Here is a 19,184-nt window from a genome sequence, read left to right on the forward strand (position 1 = left end):
AACAGTGTTAACCCATAAGGAGAGGTTAAAGGAAGGAAAAGACCCACGGATCTTTACTGAGGATCTCAAGGGATCTGTCAATAGGGACATGGGTAAATTGGGGCAGGTGAAGAATGAGTGGCAAATAGTGAGCACGAGACTATGGCTGACCAATCTACAGCCTAGTGCCACCCCATTTAGGAAGGGCCATTGCTATCCCCGAGGCTACCAATGTGGTTTTCCTGAGACAGGGTCACACTGGGCAGCCATGGCTGGCCCGGAACACGCTGTGTAGATCAGGCTCTGCCGCTGTCTCCTGGGTGAGTGCTGGATCTCAGCCCTGTGCTACCATATCCAGGCAACCATGAGTTTCTCACAGGATGATGTTATCTTGTAGTTTTGAAATGTTTAAACCTTGGAGTGGTGGAGACTGCTATAGTCTGCCATCCACTCGTTCCTTGGTTATAACTGGGCAACATGTGCTTGGCTTTAAAGCTGGATGACTTTTTCTATAAGCACCACTCGAAGGTGCCTGGAGATTGTGGACTTTGAGGTAATGTCAAAGGTCTGTTTAAGTTCTTTGAGCTAATTAAATAGTGTAGGCCAGGACCCACGGAGTAGCCTGGTTCTGTTAGCCTCATCAGTTAAGAAACAATGCAAGTGAGGCCAATACTATGGCCACAGTCTCACGAGAGAGTAGAGGATGAAGAGCACTAGAGTTAGGAAAGAGAAGGCCAGGGAGTTCACATGGGTCTCTTACCCAATGTCTTCTCGAAACTGTTTTTCCATTTGTTCTGTCTGAAGTATGGCCAAGATAAGGAGGGGAAAGGATAGCTTTCCTTTCCTTCTTTCAGCTGGGGACTCAAGAGGCAAAGACCCAAGTCGCAAACAGAAAGTCTACATAGAGCAAATAGGATCCAGCAGTAACAGACCGCTCTAAAACAAAACAACAGCAAAACCTCTTGGCTCAGTCTCATTTTAAATGTGCAAGTTTATGGTCTAACCATGAGCAAGACAACGAGGTACCATTCCCACGGGCACAATGTAGACATACACGCGTTCATTTGGCAAAGCTTACTAACCCACTCTCCTCAGTTTACTCAAGGGGCAAACTGAAAAGGGGTGATGAACAGGAGGGGCCTTCATGGTCCTACCCTAGAGCTCTATGCATGTAACTTTGGTTAATAATGCTACAGAACTCTAACCACTGCCATCATCTGAAAGACTGGGAAGATGGGAATTTTAACTTAAGAAGTTTGTCTGAAGGTGTCTAGTGACTCAGTGCCTGGAGAGAGCTGATCCTGTTTGACTCTGTTATGGTGCACCTTTCAGACAAGGCGGCATACACAAAATCCTTAGCATATGTTCTTGTACCTACAAAGTGTCTAGAAAGCATCAGCTTTAATTCAGTTCCATACTGATGTTCATTTAATAATTGCCAATACCTTACAGAGGAAGAGACCAAAGGCAAAGAGCGGCACATTAGGTGATTTACAATAGCAGGGCAGACACAGAAAATTCTAGTTGTTTAACTTTAGGAGATGTCTTATTTCAACCAACGCTCGTGCCTTATCAGGCTGCCAATAGCAAGTATTTCATAGCTCTTGACTGATGGCACCATGGAGGTGCAAGCTGGTTGAATTTTCCTTGTATGGGAAATAAGATCTGTAAACTTAAAACTTAACATTGAGTTCTCTAGAAATAACAACACAGTCTGGTGAACAGGATCAAGTTTCTGATAAAATGACTGGTTTCCAAGGCCCTGGTTTAGTTATAGTCTTTGTTCTGCCTGGATGGAGAGGGCAAAGAGAAAGGTCACCCTGTATCGACTCTGGACAGAAAGGGACTGTTAGCTGTCCTTACATCCCTCCCACATGTAATGTTAAAAACAAAGTCAAGAAGTAAACTCAATCTTGAAAGAAACCACTACTTTTTGCTGTAAATACTGCTTCCATTTTCTTTTATCTGAAGCAAGCCAAATTGGAGAGCATTTGTCACAGCTAGCCAAAGACCAACTAACTAAGTTATCTGCTGCCCTCTACAGGAAATACTGTAAAATGCAGAAGCAACCTGCTTTTCTGAACTTGGTAATCACGTATGGGTTGTTACACAGATGATTACATCAACAAATTTTTCTTTTGAAAAAAATATGGATATCAACTAAATTTATACCTCCATCCCTCATGTGGCCTGTATGTTTATATTACTAAAACATATTTAAATACTGTATGGTGTATGAAACACATTCTACAGGTCACAAGAAATACTTTTGGACCTTTTCTTAGTGTAGGGAGATGTTCCATTTTAAAACTCTAGAGTTAAAATCACCAACATCTACCATTTATCTAGCTAAAATAGATAAGTTAAAAAATAACACTTAAAATCTTACTTAAAAAGGAAGCACCAATCAAAAAAAGGGAACTTTTGAGACTAGTGTTCCAAAGTGTGAACAAGCTACAAACAAAAAAAGGGCAGATGAATATGAAAGAAATGAGTTATTTGTGGATTTGTTTAAAAAAAAATCAGTGGATTAAAAAGACTGAGTGTATCCAAGCTCTACTACGAATGTTGCTTCAGGAAAAAGCTCTGTTGGAATCAACTAAGCGCTACTAAACAAGACAGTCCAAAACATGAGTTTGTATCTTGTTCTTTGCAATGACAACACAAACAGCGAATGGAATGGGCACATAAGCTGTTAATGGTGACTTTGTCTCAGATATACACGATAACAATTTCTAGTAAAATACGTCATCTCTTACTCGTTTTGAAATCTTTTATAATTCTGTATGTATGATACTTGTGTGCTCCCAAGTATGGGTGCAGAAGCCAAAAAACAATTTTAGGGCTTGCTTCTCTCTTTCTGCCATAGGTTCAGGGGATCAAACTCAAGTTATCTGGCTTGAGTGGCAAGTGCCTTTACTTCCTGAGTCATCTTGCTGGCCCAGTAGGTCTTCTTATGCAGTAAGAGGCTGGATCCTCCCATTTCCTCTGAGCCTAGCGCTAGGGCCCCATGGCCCAGGCTGCTGTGTCTTCAGCCTAGACTCTTCACTCTCCTCACTCCAGTTTCAGCCCTAGCTTCCTCACAGCATCAAGCCTCACCTGCATTATATACTGCTTGTGTCCACTTGTGCTTACGGAACGCTGCTGTGTGCAATTTGTGCACGGGGTATGAGGAGCAGATGACACGGAGGGCACTGCTGACTAACGCACATTAGGAGCTGGTGGCTAATAAGAGCTTCTCTTTAGTTCCTGGAGAAAACAATTCTGTAGTGCCTCTTACATGGCTCTTCAGTGTGTCCCAGCAAGAACAATTCTGCCTAGTGTGGTCATTAGCTTAATCACACACATCGCATGTGCAGTCTCCTGCCTCACTGCCCCATCCTATTACCTGTGAACACATCTCAAGACCGGCCATCTGTCAGTCGATTAATATTCATGGAGGGATCCCAGGTTAAGACACCTAGGGATCATCAATGATACAGTGGTGGTAAGGACTGGATCAAGATGTGAGGCACTACTGAGGGAGAGGTAAGACCATGTAAAAGTGGGAACAAATGAATAGGGGGCCAATGGTAGTTTATGAGTTGCAGAATTGGCTTTTATTAATTTTTAAAAGCCCTGAATAAATATTTAGAAGATCCTTCCTAATGTTTCAGAATCATGGTGACAATAGCCAACTTCAGAGCCCTTGACACTTCAGTCTCTACCTTTAGACTAAGATCTGAAGCAGTACTGCACACTAGGAATGGACACAGAGAACAGCCATTAGCTAAGGAACTAACTGTTGCCATGGTGGCAATCAACTAATTCGTGCTTCTTGTGGGAATGTGGTGAATAACAGTAAATCATGGTAAACTAATGTGCTATTTCTTACTCCATCCATGTGCAATATGCTCAGTCTTACTGGGACAGATCCTTTGGCATTTGGTCTATGACTATTAATCTACTCTGTGTTCTTGGAACCTCCATCCGTATGGATGACCACAAGCAATTAGTTTTTATGAGGGAAGGACAGCAGTTCATATTTTCTTTCATGTTCTGAGGTTGTTTTGTTGCTTGCCACAGATTTTGCAGTGACATGGATAGTACACAAACATTATGTTAGTCTACTATGCCAATAGCATCAATATTAAAAAGGCTTAGTAGCCACCTGTAGCAGGCAGTAGAGCTGGCCCTGGAGTCACGAGAGTGGGAGAGCTGGCCCTGCCCTGTGGCTGGGCAGCGTATTAGAGATGTCCCTGTTGGAGGGGGGTGCAGGTGAGCTGGCCCTGAGGGTGTGAGAGCAGGAGAGATGACCCCACCCTTCCCTCACATGCTACACGGTGGCATATGAGAGGGAAAGATGTCCCCCCCTTGCCACTTGAGGGGAGCTGGCCTCAGGGGCATAAAAACGGAAGAGCTGGCCCTGCCCCTCAACAACTGCAGCATTTGGGAAAGCGGGCTCTGCACCTCACCTGGGCAAACGCAGCAGAGCTGGCCCCGAAAGAGTGAGGGCAGGAGAACTGGCCCCACTCCTTGTTGCCTGCTGCACTGGGTGAGCTAGCCAGGGCAGTGCTGGAGAGTTCGCCTGCGTGGTGACAACAAGAGAAAGCTGGTGGGCTGACCAACCCAGCTACCAGAGCTATGAGTTAGTGCACCCCAACATCCACCTTATCCATGAACTGCTGGGGCATGTAAAGAGGCTGGATCTGCAGATCCAAAGCTGCAGGATCTCCATGACACTAGGCAACAACAGGATATCGAAGAGTCCCAGTGAGGGCCCAGTATCGATAGTGCAGCAGAAGTCAGAGACCTCAGACCAGACCAATGACCACTTGCAAGCAAAGATGTATGAACTAAAGGGTATACTGTGTGACTCACTGGGCTACACTGCAGCTTCCACATAGAGAATTTTTTTGTTTGTTTCTTAGTTTTTCTTTTAAATTTTATTTTTTGGGGGGAGGTTGCAAGGGCAGAGGGTAGATATGAAGGAATGGGGAGATGAATGGGATTGGGATGCATAATGTGAAATCCACAAAGAATTAATAAAAAGTTTTTCTAAAAAAGGTTTAGAAAACAGAAAGTGCTCTGGATGCCCTAGGAAATCAAATGCATGCCATGAAAATTCAGAGACTGCCATTGGGGAAGTTTAAATAGAGCCAATGGCCCGAGGCTTTCTGGACTCTCTCTGAAGACAGGCGTGGTAAGTGGCATCCACCACTTACTAGAACACGGTGGCAGACAGGACCCAACATCTTTTAGAAGGGGCATCTGCTCTACCTGGGAATTCTCTCATCCAAGAATGAGATAGCCTGAAAGGTTGAATGTAAGTTCCTTTCAAAGTCTTGAGGTTTCAGTGGAACTCTGAGAAAAAGAAACCTCTGTAGTAGGCCAAGGCTGTGGTTTAAACTACAGGATGCTAACCTAGCACAACTGATCCAGTCTACTGGGTTAACAGCAGACAAGAATGCTGGGTGATACCTCTGGCCATATCAGGAGCACTTCCAGGATACAAAGCCCTAGGATATTAGAGCAAGAAAACTGCTACTTACAACAGCTCCTGGTGTGCTGGTGCAGCAAACAAGGACGCAACGCCCCAAGGAACAGTGTCAGACAGAGTGAAGTTAAAGGCTGGGCAAGTGTCACAGCAATCTATTATATGACAGTCCATATGGAATCATGCCTGAGCAAGAGTACAGGATATCAGTAAATTATATCAATTCAAGCCCAGACTACATGCAACCTGGTATACTGATACTTTAACTGTAATTGGTGGTGGGGTAGCCAGCCATTCTCTATAACAAATTGACAGGAGATAAAAACTTGGGCAGCAATTCAGTGGGTTATCTTCCATGTTGCTGTGAGCAGAAACCACCACTGCACTGCATACACTGAGGCAATGTCCTAAGGAGATGGGCCTAAGAATGCACCTCCAGAAGACAGTATGGTGGTCTAAATAAATGGCCCCCATACGTCCACAGAGTGGCACTGTTAGGAGGTGTGGCCCTGTGGGAGTAGGAGTAACTAAGCTGGAGGAAGTGCATCACTAGGTGGTGGGCTGAGGTCTCAGAAGCTCAGACCATGCCTAGTGACTCCCAGTCCTCCTGATGGCTCCCGGCTGATCTAGATATAGAATCTCAGCTCCTTCTCCAGCATCATGTCTGATGTGCACCGTCATGCTTCCCACCATGATAATGGGCTAAACCTTTGAAACTGTACACCAGCCCCAATGAAATGCTTTCCTTTGTAAGAGTTGCCATGATGTTATCTCTTTACAGGAATAAAACCCTCACTACGACACAGGGCAATAAGGCACACACTCAGCTGTACATCCTATAGGACAGGTGGGGGACAGGGGTATAAGAACAGATTCTTACAGGCTCCTGAGCAGTAGCAAACGTTCAAGCTAATTGGTCAGGAGCTTGAGAAGCCACACCAAAAAGCTAGACATAAGAAACTGTGAAAGACACATATGATAGATACATGGGAGTGGTCACAAAATGACAGGGGCTTTGTTTTGTGTCAATCAGGGCTAGGGAATAGGAGGACTCTGTAACAGAATAATTTAGCTTATGTATCCTAGTCCTGATGCAATGATCCATGATGCTAAAAACTGGACATACAGCATCATTCCAAACAGGAACACCAGCTTATTCCCTTAGGATAATATCTTCAAGGTTTGTCTGTGGTTTAGCATGTATCCTAAGTACCTTCATTTTTACATCTGAATGTTCTATTGTGTGCATATATCATTTACTTATCCTTTCCACTCATTACGGTGTAGCAATAGGAAGATCCTGGATTATGTGCCCTCTCCCTTTCATTCTGTTAACTTGTGATCACAGACTGGGTTTATTTATTGAACCTACTTTGTGCTCTAGCAATGTGTCCCACATAGTTATTATTGTACATAATCCTTTTAATATGTGACTGAACCTACTTTGTAAGTATCTTGTGAATTGCTACAGATCATATTTATAAGATACCGGTTTATCATTTTTTTCTTGTATCATCTTCAGCTTTGGTATCAGGGTGATTAGGGATTATTCCCTTCCTTTCTCTTTCAGTCTCTCTCTCTCTTTCTGGAGAGTCTGAGAAGGACTTGTGATAATCTTGAAACACTGAGCATAATTTATCAGTGCAACTGTCTTGTTCAGGCTCAGTCTTCTCACTGGCCATAGGCACATGCAGCTCCTCTCACTGCTGTTTGGGTTGGCATGACTAGGCACCTGTCGTCTGTCTAGCTTGATCGACACGCCAGTGCAGCTTCTCACAGTGCTGCTTTAACAGTGCATTTACTTCATATAACTGGTAGTAATGATGGCACAGTAACAGTTTCTCAGAACTTTATCAGTCTTTTATTTATTTTTGGCTAAGAATCATCATTTTCTTGCATCTACCTCCAGGTTTTCTTTACTTTCTTTTCTGGTACCAGCAGTTGGCTTTACTTTATGGACCTTGTCACAGAGCAGTAATATTCTGTATTGTACAAGATGATAGAGATATATCAGTTATATCAAAAGGCAGATGGCACAGGGTATTTATCAATTGAAAGTAAAGTAGCTAAATTCCTAGCTTTTGTATGACAGCTACCTTAAAACTATTCATAAGTGTGCCTAGGAATATTACCAAATTACTTACCATGGTTCCAAGAGGTCACTTATCAAAAGAGGTGTTTGGAATGTTAAGTTGAAAGCTGCCAAAACATTATTTTCATTCAAAATAATCCTGTTTTTAAAATAACTCTCATTTATGTATTATTTTATTATTTATGTATTATTTATTATTTATAAAGGATATAATTCATTATGTTTAATCCCCAAGTGGCAGAGTATACTAATACTCAGAATGTAATTAAACTTTTAAAAAAGCCAGAGCCAGGCTCCCTATATATGAAGAACATAAAAAGAACTAAACATTCACATGGACAAAGATGTTTTTAAATCACCTCTTCTACTTAAAGAACACTTACATAAAAATACAGCTCAGCATTGTTCACCCGAGAACCTTCCTTAGCAACAAAGTCAATGGCCACTTTTGACTTTATGTCAAAAGAAAAAGGCGAGTTTTTAGTTGGTAGCAATATAGAAGTGAGAAATGCCTTTCAAACAAAACAAAGCATGGGGCTAGGAAGATGGCTCAGAGGTGAGAGCACCATCAGCTCTCCCAGAGGTCCTGACTGGGAGCAACCAGTCAATTCTCAGCAACCAGGCTCACCACCATCTGGAAGGAGATATGGTGCCCTCTTCTGGCCTGCAGGCAGACATGCAGGCAGAATACAGTATACATAGCATATAAATTAATCTAAAAAAAAAAAACAACTAAAAAACAAAAAAAAAACCCCACAAACAAAACCCAAAGCAAAGCATATACCCCTTTACCTATAATATAGAAGAGTAAAGCTCTTTAGCAACATAATATATATATATATATGTATGTATATGGTTATATGGTATTTTATCTGAAGAAACATAATAAACAATCACAGTTATAAAATAAAAACAATTTTCAACATGAAAATTCAACTGCCATCAATATTAAATTAGTAATAAAAGATGTCCAAAACCAAAACGCATAACCTAATGATCATACTATCTACTTGAGACCACAGTTTTAGTTCATCTGACATTTATTACTTCATACATTCATCTGTTGGGTGTTTGCTGATCACTGACTACACAACAGGCTATGTGGCTACATTACTGAACAAAGAGGTAAATAAAATAAAACAGACCCCAGCAATAGAACAAGCATCAAATAATACACATGATTACATTTAGCAAAAACAAAAAGTGGACAGCTGCTGGCAGAATACCATTTTTAATGTGTTTTTCTAGAGAGATAATTTTGAAAATGCCATATTCCAACTCAGTGGTTTTCTATTCTGGCTACTAAAAACAATCATTTGGACAGACAAAAAGAAAAGTAAACCCCACTTCCCAAAAGCAGGTCCACATCACCCATCTTCACTCTCTACCCACACCCTAGCATTTACTGACTGTCAAAAACTGGTTTATTCCAAGGAGACTAGACTTTGGATCTAGAACAGTTTTATATTAAAAGAGTACCTAAGTATTTTATATATAACTGAGTTTCAGTTTACTACAGGATGCATATTTGAAGTCCATGGGCACCTCTGACTTATAGATTTGCTTAGTTTTTGTTTTAAAGAAAAGAAAAAAACCCTGCTTGATGTGGGATGCCCCTCTGTATGGTATGAACATGTTTTACTGGCAATGGTTCATAACGAAGCTCTTATGTAAGAGCTGCAAAGGAAAAAGGCCAAGTAACTTATAAAGGTAAACCGATCAGACTTATACCTGACTTCTCTATGGAAACCATGAAAGCCAGAAGGTCCTGGATAGAGGTACTGCAGAAACTAAGAGACCATGGATGCAAACCCAAACTATTATACCCAGCCAAGCTATTGTTCACTATCAATGGAGAAATCAAGACATTCCAGGATAAGAACAAATTTAAACAATACGTAGCCACAAATCCAGCCCTACAGAAAGTAATAGAAGGAAAATCACAACCCAAGGAATCCACCATTGCCAACACTGCCTACAATAACTCAGGCATCTAGCGACCCTCCACCAGCACAACTCATAGAAGGGAGACACACCAACTCTACTACCAAAAACAATAAGAATAACCGGAGTAAACAACCACTGGTCATTAATATCACTTAATATTAATGGTCTCAATTCACCTATAAAAAGGCACAGGCTAAGAGATTGGATACGAAAACAGGATCCAACATTCTGCTGTTTGCAAGAAACACATCTCAACCACAAAGACAGGCATCTACTCAGAGTAAAAGGTTGGGAAAAGGTCTTTCAAGCAAATGGTCCTAAGAAAAAAGCAGGTGTGGCCATACTAATTTCCAACAAAACTGACTTCAAACTAAAATCAATCAGAAGAGATCGAGATGGACACTTTATACTCATAACAGGAACAATTCATCAGGATGACATCTCAATCCTGAATATCTATGCCCCTAATATAAAAGCACCCACTTATGTAAAAGAAATATTACTAAAACTCAAGGCAGACATAAAACCACACACACTAATAGTAGGAGACTTCAACACACCTCTCTCTCCAATGGACAGGTCAATCAGACAGAAACCTAATAGAGAATTAAGAGAATTATTGGAGGTAATGAAGCAAATGGACTTAACAGACATCTACAGAACACTCCACCCAAATAGGAAAGAATATACCTTCTTCTCTGCAGCTCATGGAACCTTCTCAAAAATTGACCATATACTCGGAAACAAAGGAAACCTCCACAGATACAAAAGAATATCAGTGTCCACCTGTGTCTTATCAGATCACCACGGATTAAAGTTAGATGGCAACAACTATGCTACCCCCAGAAAGCCGACAAACTCATGGAAACTGAACAGTCAACTACTGAACCACACCTGGGTCAAGGAAGAAATTAAGAAAGAAATTAAAGTCTTCCTTGAATTTAATGAAAATAAAGAGACAACATACTCAAACCTATGGGACACGATGAAAGCAGTGCTAAGAGGAAAGTTCATAGCACTAAGTGCCCACTTAAAGAAAACAGAGAAAGCATACATTGGGGACTTAATGGCACACCTGAAAGCTTTAGAAAAAAAAGAAGCAGAGGTGCCCAGAAGGAGTAGAAGACTGGAAATAATCAAACTGAGGGCAGAAATCAACAAAATAGAAACACAGAAAACAGTCCAAAGAATCAATGAAACAAAAAGTTGGTTCTTGGAGAAAATCAACAAGATCGACAAACCCCTATCCAAACTAACTAAACAACAGAGAGAGAACACGCAAATAAATAAAATCAGAAATGAAAGGGGGGACATAACCACAGACACAGAGGAAATCCAGAGAATCATTAGATCTTACTATAAAAGCCTGTATGCCACAAAACTGGAAAATGCAAAAGAAATGGACATTTTTTTAGATAAGTACCATATACCAAAGCTAAACCAAGACCAGGTGAATGATCTAAATAGACCTGTTAGTCGCGAAGAACTAGAAACTGTTATCAAAAATCTCCCTTCCAAAAAAAGCCCAGGACCAGATGGGTTCAACGCAGAATTCTACCAGAACTTCCAAGAAGAGCTAATACCTATACTCCTTAACGTATTTCACAATATAGAAACAGAAAAGTCATTGCCAAATTCCTTTTATGAAGCTACAGTTACCCTGATACCAAAACCACACAAAGACCCAACCAAGAAAGAGAATTACAGGCCTATCTCACTCATGAATATCGACGCAAAAATTCTCAATAAAATACTGGCAAACCGAATTCAAGAACACATCAGAAAAATTATCCATTATGATCAAGTAGGCTTCATCCCAGAGATGCAGGGCTGGTTCAACATACGCAAATCTATCAATGTAATCCACCATATAAATAGACTGAAAGAAAAAAACCATATGATCATTTCATTAGATGCGGAAAAAGCATTCGACAAAATTCAACACCCCTTTATGATAAAGGTCTTGGAGAGAATAGGGATACAAGGGTCATACCTAAATATAATAAAAGCTATCTACAGCAAACCGACAGCTAACATTAAATTAAATGGAGAAAAACTCAAAGCCATCCCACTAAAATCAGGAACAAGACAAGGATGTCCACTCTCTCCATACCTCTTCAATATAGTGCTTGAAGTTCTAGCAATAGCAATAAGACAACATAAGGGGATCAAGGGGATTCGTATTGGAAAGGAAGAAGTTAAGCTTTCGTTATTTGCAGATGACATGATAGTATACATAAGCGACCCCAAAAATTCTACCAAAGAACTCCTACAGCTGATAAACACCTTTAGTAGCGTGGCTGGATACAAGATCAACTCCAAAAAATCAGTTGCCTTCCTATACACTAAGGATAAGGAAACAGAGAGGGAAATCACAGAAGCATCACCTTTCACGATAGCCACAAAGAGCATAAAATATCTTGGGGTAACCCTGACCAAGGAAGTGAAAGATCTATTTGACAAGAACTTCAAGTCTTTGAAGAAAGAAATAGAGGAGGACACCAGAAAATGGAAGGACCTCCCTTGCTCTTGGATTGGGAGGATCAACATAGTAAAAATGGCAATTCTACCAAAAGCAATCTATAGATTCAATGCAATCCCCATCAAAATCCCATCAAAATTCTTCACAGATCTGGAGAAGACAATAATCAACTTTATATGGAAAAACAAAAAACCCAGGATAGCCAAAACAATCTTATACAATAAAGGAACGTCTGGAGGCATTACCATCCCTGACTTCAAACTCTATTACAGAGCTACAGTATTGAAAACAGCTTGGTATTGGCATAAAAACAGAGAAGTCGACCAATGGAATCGAATAGAAGACCCTGACTTTAACCCACAAACATATGAACACCTGATTTTCGATAAAGGAGCTAAAAGTATACAATGGAAAAAAGAGAGCATCTTCAACAAATTGTGCTGGCAAAACTGGATGTCAATCTGTAGAAGAATGAAAATAGACCCATATCTATCACCATGCACAAAACTCAAGTCCAAGTGGGTGAAAGACCTCAATATCAGTCCAAACACACTGAACCTGATTGAAGAGAAAGTGGGAAGTACTCTAGAACACGTGGGCACAGGAGACCACTTCCTACGTATAACCCCAGCAGCACAGACAGTAAGGGCCTCATCGAATAAATGGGACCTCCTGAGACTGAGAAGCTTCTGTAAAGCAAAGGACACTGTCGCTAAGACAGAAAGGCAACCCACTGACTGGGAGAAGATCTTCACCAACCCCTCAACTGACAAAGGTCTGATCTCCAAAATATATAAAGAACTCAAGAAACTAGACCGTAAAAGGCTAATCAACCCAATTATAAAATGGGGCACTGAGTTGAACAGAGATCTCTCAACAGAAGAAGTTCAAATGGCCAAAAGACACCTAAGGTCATGCTCAACTTCCTTAGCGATCAGGGAAATGCAAATCAAGACAACTTTAAGATACCATCTTACACCTGTCAGAATGGCAAAAATCAAAAACACCAATGATAGCCTTTGCTGGAGAGGTTGTGGAGAAAGGGGTACACTCATCCATTGCTGGTGGGAATGCAAACTTGTGCAACCACTCTGGAAAGCAGTGTGGAGGTTTCTCAGGAAATTTGGGATCAACCTACCCATGGACCCAGCAATACCACTCTTGGGAATATACCCAAGAGAGGCCTTATCACACAACAAAAGTATATGCTCTACTATGTTTATAGCAGCATTGTTTGTAATAGCCAGAACCTGGAAACAACCTAGATGCCCTTCAATTGAAGAATGGATGAAGAAAGTATGGAATATATACATATTAGAGTACTACTCAGCAGTAAAAAACAAGGACTTCTTGAAGTTTGCAGGCAAATGGATGGAAATAGAAAACACCATCCTGAGTGAGGTAAGCCAGACCCAAAAAGAGGAACATGGAATGTTCTCACTCATATTTGGTTTCTAGCCATAAATAAAGGACATTGAACCTATAATTCGGGTTCTTAGAGAAGCTAAATAAGAAGGAGAACCCAAAGAAAATCATATAGGCATCCTCCTGAATATTAAACTTCATCAGGCGATGAAAGGAGACAGAGACAGAGACCCACATTGGAGCACCGGACTGAAATCTCAAGGTCCAAATCAGGAGCAGAAGGAGAGAGAGCATGAGCAAGGAACTCAGGACCGCGAGGGGTGCATCCACACACTGAGACAATGGGGATGTTCTATTGGGAACTCACCAAGGCAAGCTGGCCTGGGTATGAAAAAGCCTGGGATAAAACCGGACTCGCTGAATATAGCGGACAATGAGGACTACTGAGAACTCAAGAATGGCAATGGGTTTTTGATCCTACTGCACGTACTAGCTTTGTGGGAGCCTAGCCATTTGGATGCTCACCTTACTAGACCTGGATGAAGGTGGGAGGTCCTTGGACTTCCCACAGGGCAGGGAACCCTAATTGCTCTTTGGGCTTACAAAGGAGGGGGACTTGATTGGGGAAGGAGGAGGGAAGTGGGAGGCGGTGGCTGGGAAGAGACAGAAATCTTTAATAAATAAATAAATAAATAATAAAAAAATTAAAAAAAAGAAGCTCTTATGGCTTATGGCAGGGCATAATATAAGTAGGCATGCAGGGCGAAAAGAAGGTGGAATCAAGCAGATGCATTTAGCTGCTGAAGGAGAAAGACTCTTTTAGTTTACCAGTAAGTTAGAGCCTTATGGTGAAACATAAAATAATAGAAATGAGGTAATTTGATATGTAAGAATTATCTAGGAATATGCCTGAACTACTGGCTAAATGGTGTTGTAATCAATATAGTTTCTGTGTGGCTGGGAAATGAACATGTACTCTCTATTTACATAATGGTACCCAATGTGGGGAATGAACCCATGGCCCTGAGATTAAGAGATTTAAGAGTCGCGGGCTCTAAAATGAAAGTGCAGTCTCTGAATACATAATGGTGCTCAAATGTTTGGGGCTATCCAGTGTGGCCAGCCACCGCTTCAGTCTGGGTGCTTGTACATCCACTTGGGATTAGAAGAAATGTAGCTGAGAGCACAACTATGGCTGAGCACTCTCTGCCTGGGCAAGTGGTGGGATCAGGTCTGCTGGGCGTGCACAGGCAGGAAAAGCACGGCCTATTCCTGCTGCCACATAGAGACATTTCCAGGCCATGAAGTGTGCTGCATGGCAGATTTAGCTTTTACTCCGAAAAAAAAAAAAAACAAAGGGCTTATGTGCTGCATGCTGCTTCCCAGAGTTGAGGTGGTGAGCACGGCTCCCACCCAGCAGTTCCAGAGCTGGCGATGAACGTACCTCTGCCATGTTAAAAGGCTGAAAGAGGCAGAGCCAGCCTCCAGCACCACCACGACCACACTGCTTACTACTTTAAAGGTGCTCCTTAGCAGAAAAGATTTCAGATACACAATAGGACAGATCCAGACAAAAGACCCCTAAACAAGACACAGTGTGTTTAAAAAGTGTACTTAGGCCTGGGAGAGAGGAAAACTAACACAAACAGTTACAAAAAGAAATAGTATTAAAAAATAAAACAAAGTCTTTAAAGAGACAGTAAAAGTAATATAAAAAAGCAACATAAAGCCAGGAGGTGGTGGCTTATACCTTCAGAGGCAGGCGGATCTCTGTGAATTCAGGGCCAGACTGGTCTACAAGAGCTAATTCCATGACAGGCTTTGGAAGCTACAGAGAAACCAAAAACAAAACAAAAAAACCCAACCAACCAACCAAACAAAAGATGAAAAATACACAGAGAGTCTAGATTATGTATATCATTGTGTTTTCTTCGAATTTTTTTGACTGCAGAGAGACATTTGATTCTGGGGGCTGTTAAACTAAACCAACACACATACGTATGTATGTATGTATGTATGTATGTATGTATGTATGTATGTATGTATATGGTACCTTGACTTCAAAATTTGAGTCTAAGGATATGTTACTTTGGAAAAGAGGTTCTGCTTTTGTTTCCACACAAGATGAAAACCTGTGGATTCCTTCCAGGCTAATGTGGTTTGACGGAACATGACTCTCTGAAAGGTCTCCATGAACCCTAAAACTACTTCACCCAAGAAACAGCAGACAGCAGTTTGGAGAAAGCTATACCCAAATTCTCAAAATGATTGTTTATAAATGTTTATTTTCATTTAAAAGGGGTTGGGTACAAATCGTTAATGGTCACAGTCAATCTCTTTTTTTTTAAGGGGAGATATCATAGAGATGAATACTTTGCATTGGTATAAATCTTGGTTTATTGATGCAAATTTAAGGTCCATTTCTTTTCTCCTTTCTTTCTTTCTTTCTTCCTTCCTTCCTTCCTTCCTTCCTTCCTTTCTTTCTTTTTTTTTTTCGAGACAGGGTTTCTCTGTAGCTTTTTGGTTCCTGTCCTGGAATTAGCTCTTGTAGACCAGGCTGGCCTCGAACTCAGAGATCCGCCTGCCTCTGCCTCCCGACTGCTGGGATTAAAGGCGTGCGCCACCACTGCCCAGCTAAGGTCCATTTCTTATATATATTTCTACTCTTGTTTAAGGTATTAAGGTTTTACAGCTCATTAAAAAATGCAATGTATAATTAAAAATTATGGATTAATGGTTATTTACGATAGTCAAACTTGTAGTTATGTTTTCTAGATATATAGAGATATATTTCAGTTAGATAGATCAACACTTCAAAGACCTACAGAATATGGCATTTAAAATATTTAAGAACTTAAGACTTTTCTTGGCAGTGAGACATGTCTGCTTTTGGCAGCACCAATTTGCTTCAAGAGGATGATGGGCATTGAAGAGGCTCCTTATGGAGTTTACTAGCCATTTGGGCAAGACACTGCTCTTGCCTGGACTGCTTGATGGTGTACTGTATAAGCTGGACACACAGGACCCACAAAAAAAAAAATGACTACTAAACTTGCCAGAAGAAGGCAAGACAATCATTCAGGGTTACTGGTTCACCAAAGAGTCTTCCAGATATTCTGCAGGACACAGAAGAAATTGAGTGGTAAACTGCCAATATAGGTGAAATAGTCTTTCAAATTTCCTGCTTTAAGGAAAAATCTGCCAAATACTATGAGCCTATAGGCTGAAGATGGATGCCTCAATGTTACAAAAGAAATTTGGGTGACTGTCCAGGCAACGAGATGTCCCTGTCATTTCTAGATCTTTGGAAGTTGCTTAAAATGTACTTCCTGTTTACTTAGGTAACATTTTATCCTTCTGGGGTCTCTGATGGAGTTGAAGACAGGTAGTTATAGTTTTCCTTAGTTATGATCAAAGATACATTAGCTATGAAACTCACAAGATAAAATAGATGATAGAATATTTTCTTTAATTTTGCCAGATTCAAAAGACTAAATATTGTAACTAATTCTTGCTTGATACCTGTTTTGTTATATGTATTTTTACTATGTTAAATTTAAAGTCTTCCTTTTTACTTAAGACAGTAAAGTGGAGATGATGTGGGATTGCCTTCTGTATGCTATGAATATGTTTTATTAGCATTGGTTAATAAAGAAGCTCCTTTGGCTTATGGCAGGGCAGAATATAAGTAGGCAGGAAAACTAAAAAGAATGCAGGGAGAAAGAAGGTGGAGTCAGGCAGATGCCATGTAGCTGCCAAAGGAGAAAGACTCTGGAACCTTACTGGTAAGCCAGGCCTCGTGGCAATACATAAATGAATAGAAATGGGCTAATTGAAAATGTAAGAGCTAGCTAGAAATATGCCTGAACCCTTGGCTAAAGAGTGTTGTAACTAATACAGTTTCTGTGTGATTATTCGGGTCTGGGTTGCGGCAGGGAAATGAACACACAGTCTCCATTTGCACCTATCCAATATTTAACACTTGGGAAGTTTCAACTCTGATGAGTCTTGTTCACAATAATGGGTTGGAGCCCAGAAGTAGTGCTCCCTTGTTCTTACGGCTATCCCCGCTACTACCTTCTTTGTTTACATAGATCACGCCTGGCTCTTTACTACTTACACCTTACCATTGTTTTGAGAACGCTATTCCTCTCATTCTTAACCAAGAAGAAGAACCACAAAGAGGGTGTCTTAGGATTCTATTGCTATGAAAAGATACAACGACCAGGCAATTCTTATATAAAAAACATTTAATTGGTGCTTGCTTATAGTTTTAGAGGGCTAGTCCCTCATTATGGTGAACAACATGGTGGTATGCAGGCAGGTGCGGTGCTGAGAAGTTGCTGAGAGCTTTACATCCTGATTAGCAGGCAGCAGAGAGAGAAAGGGAGGGAGGGAGGGGGAGGGGGGAGGGGAGAGAAAGAGGGCCTAGTTTTTCAAACTGTTCATTAACTGGGGACTAAGAATGAATATATGAGTCTACGGGAGGCATTCTCATTCAAACCACCAAAGGGTATCTGTAGACAATACTGTTCTGTTTTGTATTTAAAAAGATGCAGTGAATGCCTTTTCCCCTCCCAAACTCAACACTCATCATTCCCACAGCACAGGAACAAAGTGCTATCTGTACACATTAAAATGCTTTTCTTTACATGGCAGCAGGGCTTACCTTCAGATCAAGGCTGCTAAGGCTTACAACATCATCATCTTTCTCTCTTCGCTTTCTTTTCTAAGGAAAAAAAAAGATTTGATTTATACATAGAACTAAATGTTACTGTATTAGACAAAGATTCCACACAACTAGAAAAAAAATCATTCCAAGGAGCTGCAGCAGTTAAGAATGCTGGCTGCTCTTTCATTGGACAGGAGTTCTGGTCCCAGCACCTATGTCTGCAGCTCACAACCACCTGTAACTCCAGCTCCACACTGGACAGGGACACACACACACAATGCCCTTTTCTGACCTCTGCGTGCGCACGCACACACACACACACACGCACACACACACAAATAAAACAAATATTTAAAAAAGAAAAAAGTATATTGATTAGGGAAACTTACAAATTATCTCTGGAATTGCACTGCCTAAACAGTACCCTCGGACTAAGTGCTCTCTTGCTGAAGTCATTCCACACCACTAAAACCTTATGTGTGTTTTAGACTAGAACTCATGTAAGTTACGAGACATCTGCTCATAAAAGAAAAGTATTTTATTATAGAAATGCAAGTTTTATGAAAGGAACTTACTGTTTATCAAGGGGTGAGGGAAGTCTGTTTGTGTGTGTGTATGTGTGTGTGTGTGTGGGGGGGGGCGTCCTCTTCTCATAGCCCAAACTCGAATTTATTACCTAAAGCAGGATTTATCAAATGGAAGAGGAACATCTATGTCCTGGAATGACCCGGGTAATCATTTAGCTCTGCCTGGTTCCAGGGTAGCATAACTGTGTACATATCTATCATTTATAATTCTTAATCAATTAAGCATAAACACCATTAAGTAGCATTTTATCATTTCACATCTTAAAATAACATATTCCTTGGGACGCAGACTAGCTCTTGAAAACGCCTAAAACTAACCATCTAAGGTTCTCTTCAGTTCCTGGCCCCATGAGAAGAGAAGGCTTGGAGTTCAATCACAATGGAACAAAATAGCTAAAAGAGAAAAACTTCTGGATAGATGCAGGGGGAATAACAGAGCCAGAGAGCAGAAAAAGCACCCCCATGGAAATGAGAGGAAGTCTGTGACGTTAGAAAAGTCATCTAAGCCCCTTTGTAAAGGGAAAGAAGCAAGAGAAACTAATTTAAGTGGAAAAAAAAATCTCAAATTCAAATCCTATAAAAAT

General features: G+C 40.8%; 1 protein-coding gene across 1 annotated transcript in view; it reads right to left on the minus strand.

Moving 5' to 3' along the window:
• The window catches only part of Net1 (neuroepithelial cell transforming 1), a 40,489-nt gene that overhangs the window by 12,345 nt on the left and 8,960 nt on the right, over positions 1-19,184 (minus strand). The window contains exon 3 of the mRNA XM_050150474.1: positions 18,011-18,070. Coding sequence (XP_050006431.1) covers positions 18,011-18,070 — 60 coding nt within the window. The remainder of the gene's footprint in view (positions 1-18,010; positions 18,071-19,184) is intronic.

This window comes from Alexandromys fortis, unplaced genomic scaffold (assembly GCF_014885135.2).
Source record: "Alexandromys fortis isolate MF-2015 unplaced genomic scaffold, M_Fortis_MF-2015_v1.1 scaffold_69, whole genome shotgun sequence".
Classification (NCBI taxonomy): Eukaryota; Metazoa; Chordata; class Mammalia; order Rodentia; family Cricetidae; genus Alexandromys; species Alexandromys fortis.